Source organism: Engraulis encrasicolus, chromosome 6 (assembly GCF_034702125.1).
Source record: "Engraulis encrasicolus isolate BLACKSEA-1 chromosome 6, IST_EnEncr_1.0, whole genome shotgun sequence".
Taxonomy (NCBI): Eukaryota; Metazoa; Chordata; class Actinopteri; order Clupeiformes; family Engraulidae; genus Engraulis; species Engraulis encrasicolus.
In genome coordinates this window covers 23,705,032-23,719,314 of record NC_085862.1, presented here as the reverse complement: position 1 = coordinate 23,719,314, position 14,283 = coordinate 23,705,032, and the positions used below count along the sequence as shown (strand labels likewise).

At 47.0% G+C, this 14,283-nt stretch overlaps 2 protein-coding genes across 2 annotated transcripts in view; one reads left to right on the top strand and one right to left on the bottom strand.

The window, feature by feature from the left end:
• The window catches only part of LOC134450929 (desmoglein-2.1-like), a 511,642-nt gene that overhangs the window by 379,833 nt on the left and 117,526 nt on the right, over positions 1-14,283 (top strand). The window lies entirely within an intron of this gene.
• LOC134451527 (uncharacterized protein K02A2.6-like) lies at positions 2,587-6,234 on the bottom strand. Its single transcript, XM_063202032.1, has 2 exons — positions 5,838-6,234; positions 2,587-5,546 (listed from the first exon to the last, which is right to left on the bottom strand). Exons 1-2 carry the CDS (start codon positions 6,232-6,234, stop codon positions 2,587-2,589), a joined length of 3,357 nt encoding a protein of 1,118 aa, XP_063058102.1.

Sequence of the window (14,283 nt, the reverse complement as noted above, 5' to 3'; positions counted from 1 at the left end):
CATGTTGGATGTCAGAATAGTGGTATGTCGGAATAGTGCGCGGTATCCAACATAAGACTATGTTATGATCGTTTCCAGTGTAATCTTTTTTTAAGGACTTTTATTACTGTCTTTCTTTATGTGTGTGCATGTGCATGTATGCACTTCATCACGTGAACACCGGGCAACTGGCGCCGTGTGGCAACCTCCAGAGCCGGTGTGTGAATGTGGGAATGTGTACCTGTATGTGTGTATATGTATTTTGATAGTGCTTTGAATTCAACTTCATAGTTGCAATACAACGCTATATCGGCAAGCATTTTGTATTGTATTGTCTTACATAGTTTCAAGGTGCAAATAACAAGTGGCATTTTAACACATTCCTTTCATTTGAAAGCAATCTGGTCCACTTCAAAGGAGACTGGGCCAAGGATGACTGGAGCACACAGACTACATTTTGCTGTTATTTATTGTGGTGCAAGCATGACTAACGTTTTGACGCAGTGCGTCTTCATCAGAATCAATATATAACAGCAAAACGTATCCTATGTTCTCCAGTCATCCTTGACCCAGCCTCCTTTGAAGTGGTCCAGCTTGCTTTCAACTGAATACAGTTCCAGACTGTGAGCACCAAAAAGCCTAGAGCGCAAGTGACCTCTTTTCTGACATTCCTTGCATTGTTCTGGTGTGTAAGAGATACTGTAGTCAACTGCATATTTATAGTATGTTACATACACTACGTAGAACTATGTATCAATAGTAGATACTATAGACAACTACATAATGAATGTCAATGCTGATTTACTTTTACTGTTGACCAATGCTGTATCAACAGAGAAGTGGATAAAATAAAGCATATAGAAGATACTGCACAAACTTGTGTTTAATCACTTGTTCATTTTGTCATTTTCAACAACGCTGTGGTTTTGAGTTATCCTACTGACAGACAAACAAACAAACAAACCAATGCGACCGAAAACGTAACCTCCTTGGCGGGGAGATAAAAACATTAATTAAACATCAAAACAAACGTAAAGCATATAATTAAAATGAAATCTTGCCTCCTTAGGACATTTGCAACGATAGCAGTAGCCTACCAGTAAACTACAAAATGTTTGTCGTGTTTTGATTTACAGAGAAAACAAGGTAAGCGATGTGACACTGGCGGTGTGAATGATCAACATAGTTTCTAACATGAAACAGAAAAAAAGAAAAACAGCTTAAAAAATACAAAGTGTGCCATACATCCAGAAATAAATTTAAATATACACAACTTTTACCACCAGGATCTTTTAATTGAACATCTTAAAGGGACACTGTGCAGGAAATGGTCAAAAAAGGTACTGCAACTATGCTGCTCATTGAAACTGGGCTGCCTATTGCCAAATTTGATCTTTACATGAAAGTTTACTAAGTAATGAACAAATATTTTCTAGTATGGTCCAAGTACAGCCATTTTTGCAGCTAAAAATGGCTATTTTTGGAAATTCAAAATGGCGGACCATGGAGAAGATCCCCCTTTTCATGTATGAAAAGTGAAATTTTTCCAGTCATAATGAATACTTAGAATTTGATGCTGGTGGTAAGTATTCATGAAAAAGGTAACATTGAATGGGCAGCATGCATTCTGGAAATAAACAACTAAAAATCTCACACAGTGTCCCTTTAAGATATTTAGAATAGCCAAGTATTTATTTCCAAATGTAATTTCAAGCAAAAACACGAAAAAGGGCTTGTCCAGGAATATTGGCACCCCTCCTCCACAGGTTAATTGCACACTATAAGACAGCAATGGCAGCCTTAGTTCGAAGGTTTTGGTTTTTATCAATGACTGTGTTCTGAAGCAATGTGGTCTGCCTTGGTCTCCAACCAAAAAAACAATACTTTGTGTAGTGTTTATCACGGGGTGCTTATTGAAAAAAGCTACCCAAAACAGTTTAAGTTGACCATCAGGTCTGTAGATGTTAGACCCTGTGTTTTTACATTATTTGTAAAATTATTTGCACCGACTTCCACAGACTTCTATCATAATATCATCCCCTGCCCCCACATCCAAGGATGTTCTTTACAGCTCTATGTTTGGCAGATTTCTGAATAACACAACACAGTGTTGAAAATGGTATATGTGTTGTACTGTGTACTTCATAAAGTATAATAAATGGACCGGAGACAGGACGTACGTTCAGTGTCTTTATCTGGTAGTAGAAACTCAACACACTGCGCATGCGCGCATGATACATTCAATATCACTACATCTCCCCCTTTTAATCCAATGCTTTAAAGCTGTTTACAAAATCAAGAATTATATCTTTTCAAGCAGATACTATTATTTACTTACTGCAGATCTTACTTAACTCAGGTAGGGGGTGCTATAGTTACATTAACTTCAGACTTAACATAACTCTTCAAAATAAACTCTGAATGTTAATATTCTGCATCTCATTATCCATCTCATTCTTCTCTCCTCTTTTTTTTTTTTCGAAAACAATACTGCAACATTTAAACTCATAACACAAAAGAACCTAACTGAGAGGCAGGGTGGACTACCTGGTCCTCTCTGTTGTGGTATGGAGGTTTATTCTGCTCCGTGTATACACACAACACTTTCTACAAGTTCAGTCTTTGGATGGGCTTGACCGCTCTGCCCACTCTGGTGCGTATCCCCGGATCTGGAGTGGTCGAAGGGGAAGGCACAACTCTCAAATGAGAGCGGTTTCTTCTGAGACTGCCATTCGAAGTGTCAACGACGTATGACCTCGGCGTCGCTGCTGATCCGGAAACTACTCCAGTGCGTGGTATGTTCTTTATCCAGACTCTCTGGCCTGGCTGGAGCGGTGTCTTCTCCTTTGCTCTGTGTCGGGTGTTGTATCCCTCAGCCTGTTTTCTCTTAAGCTCCTTGTCTTTCAACTCGAAAGCTTTCAAGTCTGGCCATGCTGGTGTGAGGGTGCTTGGACACACTGGGAGAGGTGTCTGAATGTTACGCCCCATTAGGAGCTGTGCAGGCGATGCCCCATGAGCGAGAGGGGTCGCTCTGTATGCCATTAGTGCTTTGTGAGGGTCCTCATTCTTTTGCAACAGGGCTTTCACAGTTCTAACAGCACGTTCTGCTTCCCCGTTGCTTTGGGGGTAACGGGGGCTACTGGTCAGATGCTGGAAGCTGTAATCTTTAGCAAACTCGGCAAACTCTGTTGCTGAAAACTGTGGGCCGTTGTCGCTGATGAGAGTGTCAGGCACTCCATGACGGCTGAAGATGGCTTTCATTTTCTGAATGACAGCTGACGCCAGGGTGCTTGTGAGGTTAGCGACCTCAATGAATCGGGAGTAGTAGTCAATGACCACTAAGTAGTGACCCTTCTTCCATTCAAACAGGTCGGCGGCTAGCTTTTGCCACGGGCGTGATGGCAAGGGTGTGGTCAGGAGAGGTTCTGGTACATTGTGACTTTCCTTGACACAAACATCACAGTTGCGTACTCTTTCTTTTATCTGACTTGTCAGACCTGGCCACCATACTGCTTCTTGAGCTCTAGCCATACACTTCACCATTCCTTGGTGGCCCTGATGAAGCGTCTCCAAAATGCTCTTTTGCATGCTTGCTGGAATCACAATTCTTTTTTCCTTCATCAGGAGACCATCAGCCATTAACAGGTCATTTCTGTACTGCCAGTAGGACTTCAGCTGTGGGGCTGAGCTCAGTCTGTCCCAACCTGTGCGGATGAGAGAAGACAGCTGCGCACACACTGGATCCTGTTCCTGTGCTCGCCTAATCTGGATCAGTTTCTCTGGCGATGCGGGCAGTTGCTGAATGATTTCGTTGATGTGAGCTCTCACGTCACTCTGGAGCACGAGATCCTCCTCTCTCACTGCATCTTGAAGGGGGGCTCTTGACAGAGCATCTGCTGCTATGAGATTTTTGCCCGGAATGTGCACAATGTTGTACGTGAACCGCAGCAGTCTCAATCTGAAGCGCAGCACACGAGGGGGAATGTCATCAAGTGCTCTTGTGCTGAGGAGACTCAACAGGGGTTTGTGGTCTGTTCGGATCTGGAAGTGCAGGCCCAGGAGGTAGGTTTGAAACCTTTCACATGCCCATGTGATGGCCAGGGCCTCTTTTTCAATTTGGGCGTATCTACGCTCAGTTTCAGTCATACTTCGGGAAATAAAGGCCACTGGCCTCCACTCTCCTGATGCTTGAAGTTGTGACAAAACACCGCCCAGTCCATAGGACGATGCGTCTGCTGACACTCTCGTTGGCTTGTCAGTGCTGTATGGGGCAAGTACAGCCGATGAGCTGAGCTCTTCTTTCACCTTAGCGAAGGCTGTCTGTTGCGCTGGCCCCCATGTCCACATGTTATCAGCTTTCAGGAGGTCCCTGATTGGTCCGGTGAGCTCTGCAATGTTTGGGGAAAACTTTCCCACGTAATTCACCATGCCCATGAATCTTTTGACATCTGCCACATCCTTGGGTGGTGGCATGGCTACAATGGCCCTGATCTTGTCGGGGTCCGGCCGTATTCCCTCTCCGCTGACGATATGACCGAGGAATTTCACCTCAGTCATTGCAAACTCGCACTTGTCGTTCAGGGTGAGGCCTCTCTGCTGTAGGCGTTGCAGCACTCGATGCAGCCTTTCATCATGTTCCTGTGGTGTGGCGCCAAACACCAAAATGTCATCCGCGTGACAAACCGTTCCATCCAGGCCACCCAGCATCTGCGTCAAGCGCTTCTGGAAATGCTCGGGCGCTGAGGATATTCCAAAAGGAAGTCGGTTGAAGCAAAAACGGCCAAATGGCGTGATAAAGGTGGTGAGTGGGGCCGATTCTCTGTGCAGAGGGATTTGCCAAAAACCTGCAGTGGCATCTAGCTTTGAAAAAATTCTAGCTCCAGCTAGTTTCGCGAGCGTCTCATCGACTGCTGGGAGGATGTGTCTTTCCCTGCATACATCCTCATTTAGGCGGGTGAGGTCGACACATATACGGATTTTTCCGTTTGGCTTTGGTACTACAACCATTCCTGAGCACCATTCAGTTGCTTCTTCGATGGGCGAAATGACCCCCATTGCCTCCATCCTATTCAGCTCCTCTTGAACTTTCCCTCTTAATGGTAGAGGCACGCGGCGTGGCACTGCAAGGGCAAATGGTGTGGCGTTCTCTTTCAATTTAATCTTGTATTCTCCCTCTAGCTTCCCTAAACCAGTGAACACTTTGGGATATTGCTTCGTGAATGCACTCTCTGTTGCAATGGCGTCCACTTGAGTAAGCAAGCTGAGGTCCTGTATGGCTGGCAAGCCAAGGAGTGGAGTAGCTAGACCTGGAACAACATACACCTGCTGCTTCACAACAGAGCCCTTGTAGCTCATGTTGGCAGTGAAGTGTCCCTCTACTGTAATGGGAGTATTGCTTGGTCCACACAGTCTTTTGTTTGGAGGTGAAAGTTTCCCATGCAGTTTTGCAGAGTACATGTGTTTTGGGATGGCTGTAACTGCAGCGCCGGTGTCGAGTTTGAACACCACCTGCTGGCCATTTACTCCAATTGACTTTTTCCACACTGTGCTAGGTGCAGCAGTAGTCACTGTGCCCAAAAACAAAGTTTCCACACGTTCACTCATGTCACTCTGCTGAATTTCCTCCACTCTCATTTTACTTTTACATAAAGCAGCAAAATGCCCCTTTTTCTGACATTTCTTGCAGTCTGCATTGCGAGCAGGACAATCTTTGAATGCATTTCCATGAAATTTTCCACACCTGCCACATCTGTCTTTTGCATTTGTTTGCACTGGTCTATGATTTGTTTTGTTTCCTTGTTGACCAGATTTTTGTTTGTGCTTGAATCTCACAGCATCCATATTTGCTCCTTCTGCACCATCCGTGCTAGTTTGTCTCAGTATGGGTTGTTGCTTTTTAATTTCCTCATTTTGACGAATTTTAGTTATTGCTTTTGTAAGCGTCAACTTTGAGTCGAGCTGTAGCCTCTCTGAGAGCGCGTGATCTTTAATGCCTACGACGAGGCGGTCTCTGATCATCTCCTCTTTGAGGTCTCCATACTGGCAATGGTCAGCTAGCTTGTGGACTGCCGTGATAAACGCCTCGGCAGTTTCACCAGGCTCCTGGCACCGTTTGTTAAACTTAGCCCTCTCGTATATCACGTTATGTTTACAGATGAAATGCTTTTCAAAAGCGTCTCTTACTTTCTGGTATTCTTTCTTGTCCGCTTCTTCCAGCGTTAAAGTGTTAAGCACATCATCAGCCGAGTCTCCCATAGTGTAAATGAGCGAATTCACTTGATACTCTTGGTCCTTTTTATCGAGACCGGCAGCTATACGGAATCTTTCAAAACGTCTGATCCAATTCGGCCATCCGGCGAAATCATTGAAATCAAATGCCTCTGGCGGGCTTATCGAAAACAAAGAATCCATTTTGTTTTACCTTCCGACGTCTTCGTCAGGTTGTGGCTACCTTGGAACGCGTTGGCTAGTTCAGCTCGAGAGAACCCCAAAACTTCTTTTTCCTCGCGTAGCCCAACTGGAAGGAAACTTCTCTCCGTTGCTTTTTTAAGCTTCTTTCTTCATAGAGACGGGTCGTCAAGTTCTGACACCATGTGTTGTACTGTGTACTTCATAAAGTATAATAAATGGACCGGAGACAGGACGTACGTTCAGTGTCTTTATCTGGTAGTAGAAACTCAACACACTGCGCATGCGCGCATGATACATTCAATATCACTACAGTATACCAAGGTCTTTTGAGATTACCTTTTATTATTTGGAGGTATTGTTTTTGCAAATAATAGTATTTGTGGTGTCCTCAGGCAGCTCCTCTGTCTTCACATTGATGAAAGACACAAGATGTAACAGGAGGCTATTTAAGACACAAATATCATAGTTCCTTGCCTAATTCATGACCTAGGGTAAAATCAATTTGTTAAAGGTGATTCCCATTTGCAATGTACCATAACTGAGTCAAATTAGGTTTCCACAATGGTATCCAGTAAAGGGTACCAATACCAGTGATCCCGGGAGCTTTACCTTCTTCAATTTTTTCCCTCTCATAGTTTAGTATTTAATGCTGTTGATAATTTCTATATTTCGTATCAACCGCAAGCTATCTATAGAAAAATCATGGTTAACCTTTTTATTTGTTGTCTGGAGATATGTCCCATAATGTGCTTAAAATTCAAGGGTGCCAATAGTAACTGGTGGCACTGTAATAGTCCCTACAGTTTAATACATGTACGACTCCTTCTTCTTCCCATGGACTATATAAGCAATAGTTTTTGAGGGCTGAAGCATCTCTCTAGTTATCTTTGAGAGAAAATTCAGCTTTCAACATCTACACATAGTGTGACCGAAGACAAGAAGTGCTAACTGTTCTGCCCTCATTAAAGAGTTCCCCTTCTTCAACTAGACAGACAGATGACTCCCATCACACACTGGTCAGATTTGGTGGATTTATTCAAACTGACAGCGTGCAAAAAGGTGTAAAACTAAAATGAAGAAACAGAACAAAACACATAATCAGCACAAAATAATACAGAATATGCATTAAGTAAGATATCTAATACAGATCCCCAAAGATAAGGCCTACAATTAGCATAGGAAGCTACTACAGTGACTAGATGAACATCTGAAACCGCATGTCAAACATCCATAGCTCTACTTCGTTCATATTACAAAAATATACAGAAATATACTCAAAATATATTTACCCTAAACAATATCTTTCAAAAATACTTACAGACGATGCCTCAATAAGAGATTACAAAGAGGATGGCGCAAGATGTTACAGCTGCTCACACCACCATGCCAAAACTGGTCTGCTTGAAACAATGGATTCACTTCCTATCAAAGTCACATGACTATCATTCATTTCAATATGACTGCCCAAATGATAAGCCCAACCCCCAATCAAAAACACCACCTAGTGGTAGGAGGAGAAAATAGCACATTAATTACTTATAAAATAAACTCAGTCCAGCACACTCCCCGCCTGGTATCAAAAAGATGCCACCTAGAACAAAGGGGATTAAGAACAGAAAACATCAATCAGTCTCTGGGGAGAGGAGTAAGACGACCTCTGAGACAGGTCGCAGGAAGGTCTTGGCAGACCCGTCCCTTGTAGTCTTGATCTCCACCTTCCTTACCCTCCCGTCCGCGCCGGGGAAGGTCTTGAGGATGACGCCCATAGGCCAGTCGTTTCTCTGCAACTGGTCGTTCTTCAGGAGGATGACATCCCCCTCTTTCAGATTGCGCTTCTCCTTTTCCCACTTCCTGCGTCTCTGCAGGGTAGGGAGGTACTCAGCCCTCCAGCGATGCCAGAAGGTGTTGGCGAGGCTTTGGACCTGCCTCCACTGCTTGCCGTAGAGGTCCTTCTCGTCGAATTCACCCTTAGGAGGAGGAAGAGCACTGACCTTCTGTGTGAGAAGGGTCGCTGGTGTCAGGATGAATGGGGAGTCAGGGTCTGTGGACACAGGAACCAATGGACGGGCGTTCAGAATAGCTGAGACCTCTGCCATGAATGTTGTCAGGACCTCGTGTGTGAGCTTTGCTGGGCTGACTTTCAACAGCATCGAGTCCAGGATACGCCGTGCGAGTCCAATTAGCCGCTCCCAGCTGCCCCCCATGTGCGAAGAGTGTGGTGGGTTAAAGATCCACTTACACCCGTTGTCACTGAGGTATCCTTGCACCTCCTTGTCACAGGTCTCAGAGTCCATCTGCAACTCCTTACAGGCCCCGACGAAGTTGGTGCCACAATCACTTCTGATTTGCTTCGCAGGCCCCCTGACTGAGAAGAACCGCCGTAGGGCGTTGATGAAGCTTGATGAGTCCATTGACTCCAGTACTTCTATATGTACGGCTCTGGTGCTCATACATGTAAAGAGCACAGCCCATCTTTTGCTGCTAGCGAGTCCTCCTCTGGTACGCCGTGCTGTGACCATCCATGGTCCGAAGACGTCCACACCCACGAACGAGAAGGGAGGATCTGCGCTGAGGCGGTCTGCAGGTAAGTCAGCCATCTTTTGAGACTCCATCTTCCTGCGTAGTCTTCTGCATGTGACACAGTGATGAAGGACGCTGCTGATGCGCCGTTTCCCACTGATAATCCACAGGCCTGCCGCTCTCACAGCACCCTCGGTGAGGTGTCGCCCTTGGTGCTGAACCTGCTCATGATGATGGCGGATGAGCAAGGTTGTGACGTGGCTCTGCCCAGGTAAGATCACAGGACTGACTTCTTTTCCATCTAGGTTTGCCTTGGACAGGCGTCCTCCAATCCTGAGAATGCCAGCACTGTCAAGGTAAGGACACAGACTGAGGAGTGGGCTTTGCTTAGGAATTGTTGCTCCTCCCCGGATGCATTCTAGCGTCTCTGCAAAGGCATCTTGTTGGACAGCCCGAATTATAATGTTTCTTGCTTCCTCCAAGTCCTCTATGGGACAGGGTCCTTCATGGGTGTGCCAACCCTTGCAGCTGTTCCTCTGCGTGAAGGAGTGGGCAACATGCACAAGCCTAGCAACTGCTCGATTGAGTGACCGCCAGCTGGAGAACTTCTCAAAACGTTTAGGGTGAAGTTTGTCACTGGTAACCCTGTTGAGATGACAAGTGATCTGTGGGCGGACGTCAGAGTCAGTGCTGGGGTCAACCAAGTCGAAGGAATTGGGAGCAGGTTCAGCTTCAGCTGATGTCAGCAGAAAAGGTGGTCCAGACAGCCACGAGGTGTGAGTTAGGCTGCCTGCTGGGACTGATCGTGAGCCGTGGTCAGCTGGGTTTTGGCCGGAGGGCACGTACTTCCATTGATTAGGGCTTGTTGACCTCCTGATGCGTTGCACCCTATTGCTCACATAGACGTAGAATCGTCTTGATTCATTGTGAATGTAGCCTAGGACCACTTTACTGTCTGAGTAGAAGGTCACAGCGTCAAAGATGGTGTCCATCTCATCCACAATGGTGTCTGCAATCTCCACAGCCAGGACCGCAGCACACAGCTCGAGCCTTGGAACTGTTGTTTCTGGACGTGGAGCTAGCTTTGCCTTGCCGAACATGAAGCCAACCTCCACACTGCCACTTGCATCGGTTGTTCTCACGTAGGCGACGGCGGCTATAGCAGTGGTGGAAGCGTCGCAGAATACACACAGCTCCTTACTGTATGCTTGGCGGAGAGACAGACGTGTACTGGCGTGGGATCTTCAGCTGTTCAAGCTCCTTCAGAGAGTCCCTCCATAACTTCCATTCTCTGTACTTTTCCTCAGGGAGAGGGGCATCCCAGTCGCATGACTCTGCGGTGAGCTCCCTCAGTATGGACCGTCCTTGAATGCTTACAGGGGCAGCGAAACCCAGTGGGTCGAACAGACTGTTTACAGTTGACAGGACCCCACGTCTTGTGTAAGGTTTCTCCGCATCGGCAACTTGGAAAGTGAAGACGTCTCCTGAAATGTCCCAGCTCACCCCCAAGCTTCTCTGCATGGGAGGGGGGTCTGTGCTGAGATCCAGATCTTTCATCCCCTTAGCCAGATCTTCAGGAGGGAAGGCTCTCATCACAGCCACCCTGTTTGACAAGATCTTGTGAAGCCGGAGGTTGGAGAGGGCCAGCATGTCTTGAGTGTTGTGAAGAAGAGTGATGGCTTCCTCTTCTGAAGGGACAGACAGAAGGCCATCGTCGACATAGAAATTCCTCTCAACGAACAGCCTGGCCTCCGTGCCGTACTCCCCCTCTCCCTCTTCAGCAGCTCTTCGGAGCCCGTACGTGGCCACGGATGGTGATGGGCTATTTCCGAAGACGTGTACACACATCCTGTACTCAACAACGTCGTCATCCAGGTCATTGTTGCGATGCCAGAGGAAGCGCAGAAAGTTCCGATGATTCTCACGTACGACGAAGCAATGGAACATCTGCTGGATGTCAGTTGTAACTGCTACTGGCTCCCTCCTAAACCGCAGCAGTACCCCGAGCAAACTGTTGTTCATGTTTGGGCCCGTGAGGAGGACATCGTTGAGGGACACCCCTTGGTGTTGCGCGCTGGAGTCGAATACCACCCTCACCTGTCCAGGCTTCTGAGGGTGATATACCCCGAAGAACGGTAGATACCAGCACTCCTCATCTGGTGGTAAGGGTGGTGCCACTTCAGCATGTCCATTGTCGAAGAGCTTGCTCATGAACACAGTGAAATGCTCTTTCCTCTCAGGGTGTTTCCTGAGTGTCTTGGTGACTGTAGTGAGACGGGTCCTTGCCTGCTCACGGTTGTTTGGTAGGCGCTGGCGTGGGCTGCGGAAGGGGAGTGGAGCCTGCCAGCTGTTGTCATCACCCTGTATCAGTTCCTTCTCCATGATCCTCAGGAAGGCAAGATCCTCCATAGAAGGCGCTGTCTTGTCGTCGTCCTTCGTGTGGCAGAAGATGGACTCCCCCATGAATCGCGTTTTGTCACTCGGCAAAGACGGTTGTTCTGAGACTGAAGGATTCTGGAACTGGCGAGGGTGGTTGAGCTTCTCTCTGATTTCAATCTTGTTGAGACAGGGACACAGAACGCTGGGACGTCCATTCTCAAGAACGTAGGTTCTATAGGTGTTCACAGGCGAGGGTACGTGTGCGCCGTTGAGACACACATCCCCTACCACCACCCAGCCGAGGGCTAGTCGCTGGGCGAAGGGAGCATGTGGGGGGCCGTTGCGCTGCTCAAGGACCTTGTGCGCCTGAATAATGTCTCTTCCTAAAAGAAGTAAGATATCTGCCTTAGGGTCAAGGGGAGGTATCTTGGAGGCAAGTGACTTCAGGTGCGGATGGTACTTCACAGCAGCTGGCGTGGGAATCTCTGCCCGATTGTCAGGGAGTTGGTCACACTCGACGAGTGTAGGCAGAGCTAGAGTGGTCTTTTCATCAGCCGATTGCACAATGAACCCCTTAGCCCTGCGGCCTGCAGTCGCTGACACACCTGCACAGGTTTTGAGTGTGTAGGGAGAGGTGTTGTCGGCTACATTGAACATCTCGAAGAACGATGACCTGGCTAGTGACCTATTACTCTGGTCATCTAGGATTGCGTATGCACTTGTCTTCTTCGCAGGTTGGTCTTTGGGATATATGTAGACCAGACAGATTTTGGCACAGGACTTGGTAGCCGCGCTGTCCCCACAGACCTCTGTGCAGATTGAGGTAGCAACCGAAGCAGGAGTAGATTCCTCTCCCTCCCCGCCATGATCTACAGAGGGGCTGCTAGCTGGCTTTGTTGACCATGGTGCAGGGCCGGCATGAAGGGCTGCAATGTGCTTGTCGCTGTTGCATTCAGAGCACTGGATGATGGCCTTGCAGTCCTTAGCTTGGTGAGAGGTTGAGGAACAACAGCGGAAGCATATGCCGTTCTCCTTAAAGGATTTATCCGGAGTTGGAACAAATTTGCCTGTTTTTTGCATGTTTGGGATGAAATACAGTCACTCTAGAGCAAAATCAAGGCAAAAGGATGCGTTTTGAGAAAGTTTGATAATATCACGTTAGCCTCGTTAGCCATATCAGCTATGCAATATGAAAGATGCGGGCATCGTTTTTCGGCGGTTACACACATTTCAAAAACACAACATTTTAAAGTCTTGCACAGCTCAAAACAACGTCACACTTACCTCGTAATATGTTGAGGGTATCCACACATAAACCGAAGTGTCCACAGTCATTCATGTATTCTTGAAAGGTCTGCAGAATGTGTTTTCTGAAGCTACTACCTTGACAATATCTAAATTACGATCAAGACAACTATTTGACACTAAAGCCCACCAAGTAGATTGCCGAGTGCGTCGCACCATCAGCTGTGGTTACTCGCTATGGAAATAATCATAGCTGATGGTGCGACGCACTCGGCAATCTACTTGGTGGGCTTTAGTGTCAAATAGTTGTCTTGACCGTAATTTAGATATTCTCAAGGTAGTAGCTTCATAAAACACATTCTGCAGACCTTTCAAGAATACATGAAGGACTTTGGACACTTCGGTTTATGTGTGGATACCCTCAACATATTACGAGGTAAGTGTGACGTTGTTTTGAGCTGTGCAAGACTTTAAAATGTTGTGTTTTTGAAATGTGTGTAACCGCCGAAAAACGATGCCCGCATCTTTCATATTGCATAGCTGATATGGCTAACGAGGCTAACGTGATATTATCAAACTTTCTCAAAACGCATCCTTTTGCCTTGATTTTGCTCTAGAGTGACTGTATTTCATCCCAAACATGCAAAAAACAGGCAAATTTGTTCCAACTCCGGATAAATCCTTTAAGGAAGGCCTTACGCTCGTCCAGCAGTTTTGCTCTAAAGGCTCTACACTTTGGTAGGGGGTGTGGCTTTTTATGTATGGGACACTCTTTCTTTAGATTGTCTGAACCCTTGGTCTCATCCCCCTTGGCAGGATTGTCTACCTCTGTTTTATGCACAGCTATCGGGGTTTTAGATGATTTTAATGAGAATTTCTCCCCTTTAGGTGGCGCGTTGCTGGGAGCTGCAGCAGCAAAACTCGGGTCATTCCTCATCTTTGCTTCTGCATGAATGAAGTCTGCGAACACGGAGAAGGGTGGGAAGACAGTGTGGTGTTTTTCTTTGTACTTCGTACCATGCACCATCCACTTCTCCTGCAGGTTGAAGGGCAATTTCTCCAGGATCGGGTTAATGCCTCGCGCCGTGTCCAGGTAACCCAGACCAGGTAGGTATCCATCCTTGGCTGCCTCGATTTCCAGGAGGAGGTCACCTAGCTCCCGCAGCCGCTTAGGTTCTCTATTGGTGAACTTGGGGAAGCGTTCAAGCTTACCAAAGAGAGATGCCTCCATGGCCTCTGGTGATCCGTACACTTCCTCTAATCTTTGCCAGACCATGCTGAGGGCCTCGCCAGGGTAGTTGATGCGAGCAGATCTCACTCTCCTTGCGTGCTCAGCAGACTCAGGTCCTAGCCACTTAGCTAGCAGGTCGAGCTCCTCACTAGGTTTCAGACCCAGGTCTTCGGTGGCATTAGAGAAGGCGGACCTCCAGGCCCAGTAGTTTTCGGGTTTGTCGTCGAACTTTGTTAGTCCGGCTGTAAGTAGCTCACGACGAGCAAGGAACCTTCCGAGGACTGATGCATTTGAACTGTATCCCCCTACCTGTGGGTTGTTGTCATGCACTGTATTGTCTCTGGGTGTCCGTGGCGTCCTTGGCTCAGATGCTGGACGTGGTACACTAGATGCACCCTCTTTCTTCACTGTGAATTGCAGCGGCTGTCGCGTTGTATTAGTAGCTGTTGCAGTAGAAGTTGTGACTTTCGCAGGCAAACGCTGACTTTCACGTTGACTAGGTGGCTCATTATGTTGAT

Excerpts from the sequence above, each read along its gene's own strand:
- LOC134451527 (XM_063202032.1), bottom strand. The coding sequence starts at position 6,234 with ATGGGAGACTCGGCTGATGATGTGCTTAACACTTTAACGCTGGAAGAA. Across the intron at positions 5,547-5,837 it reads GAGACAAACTAGCACGGATG|TGACTACTGCTGCACCTAGC; the intron begins GTGCAGAAGGAG and ends TTTTGGGCACAG.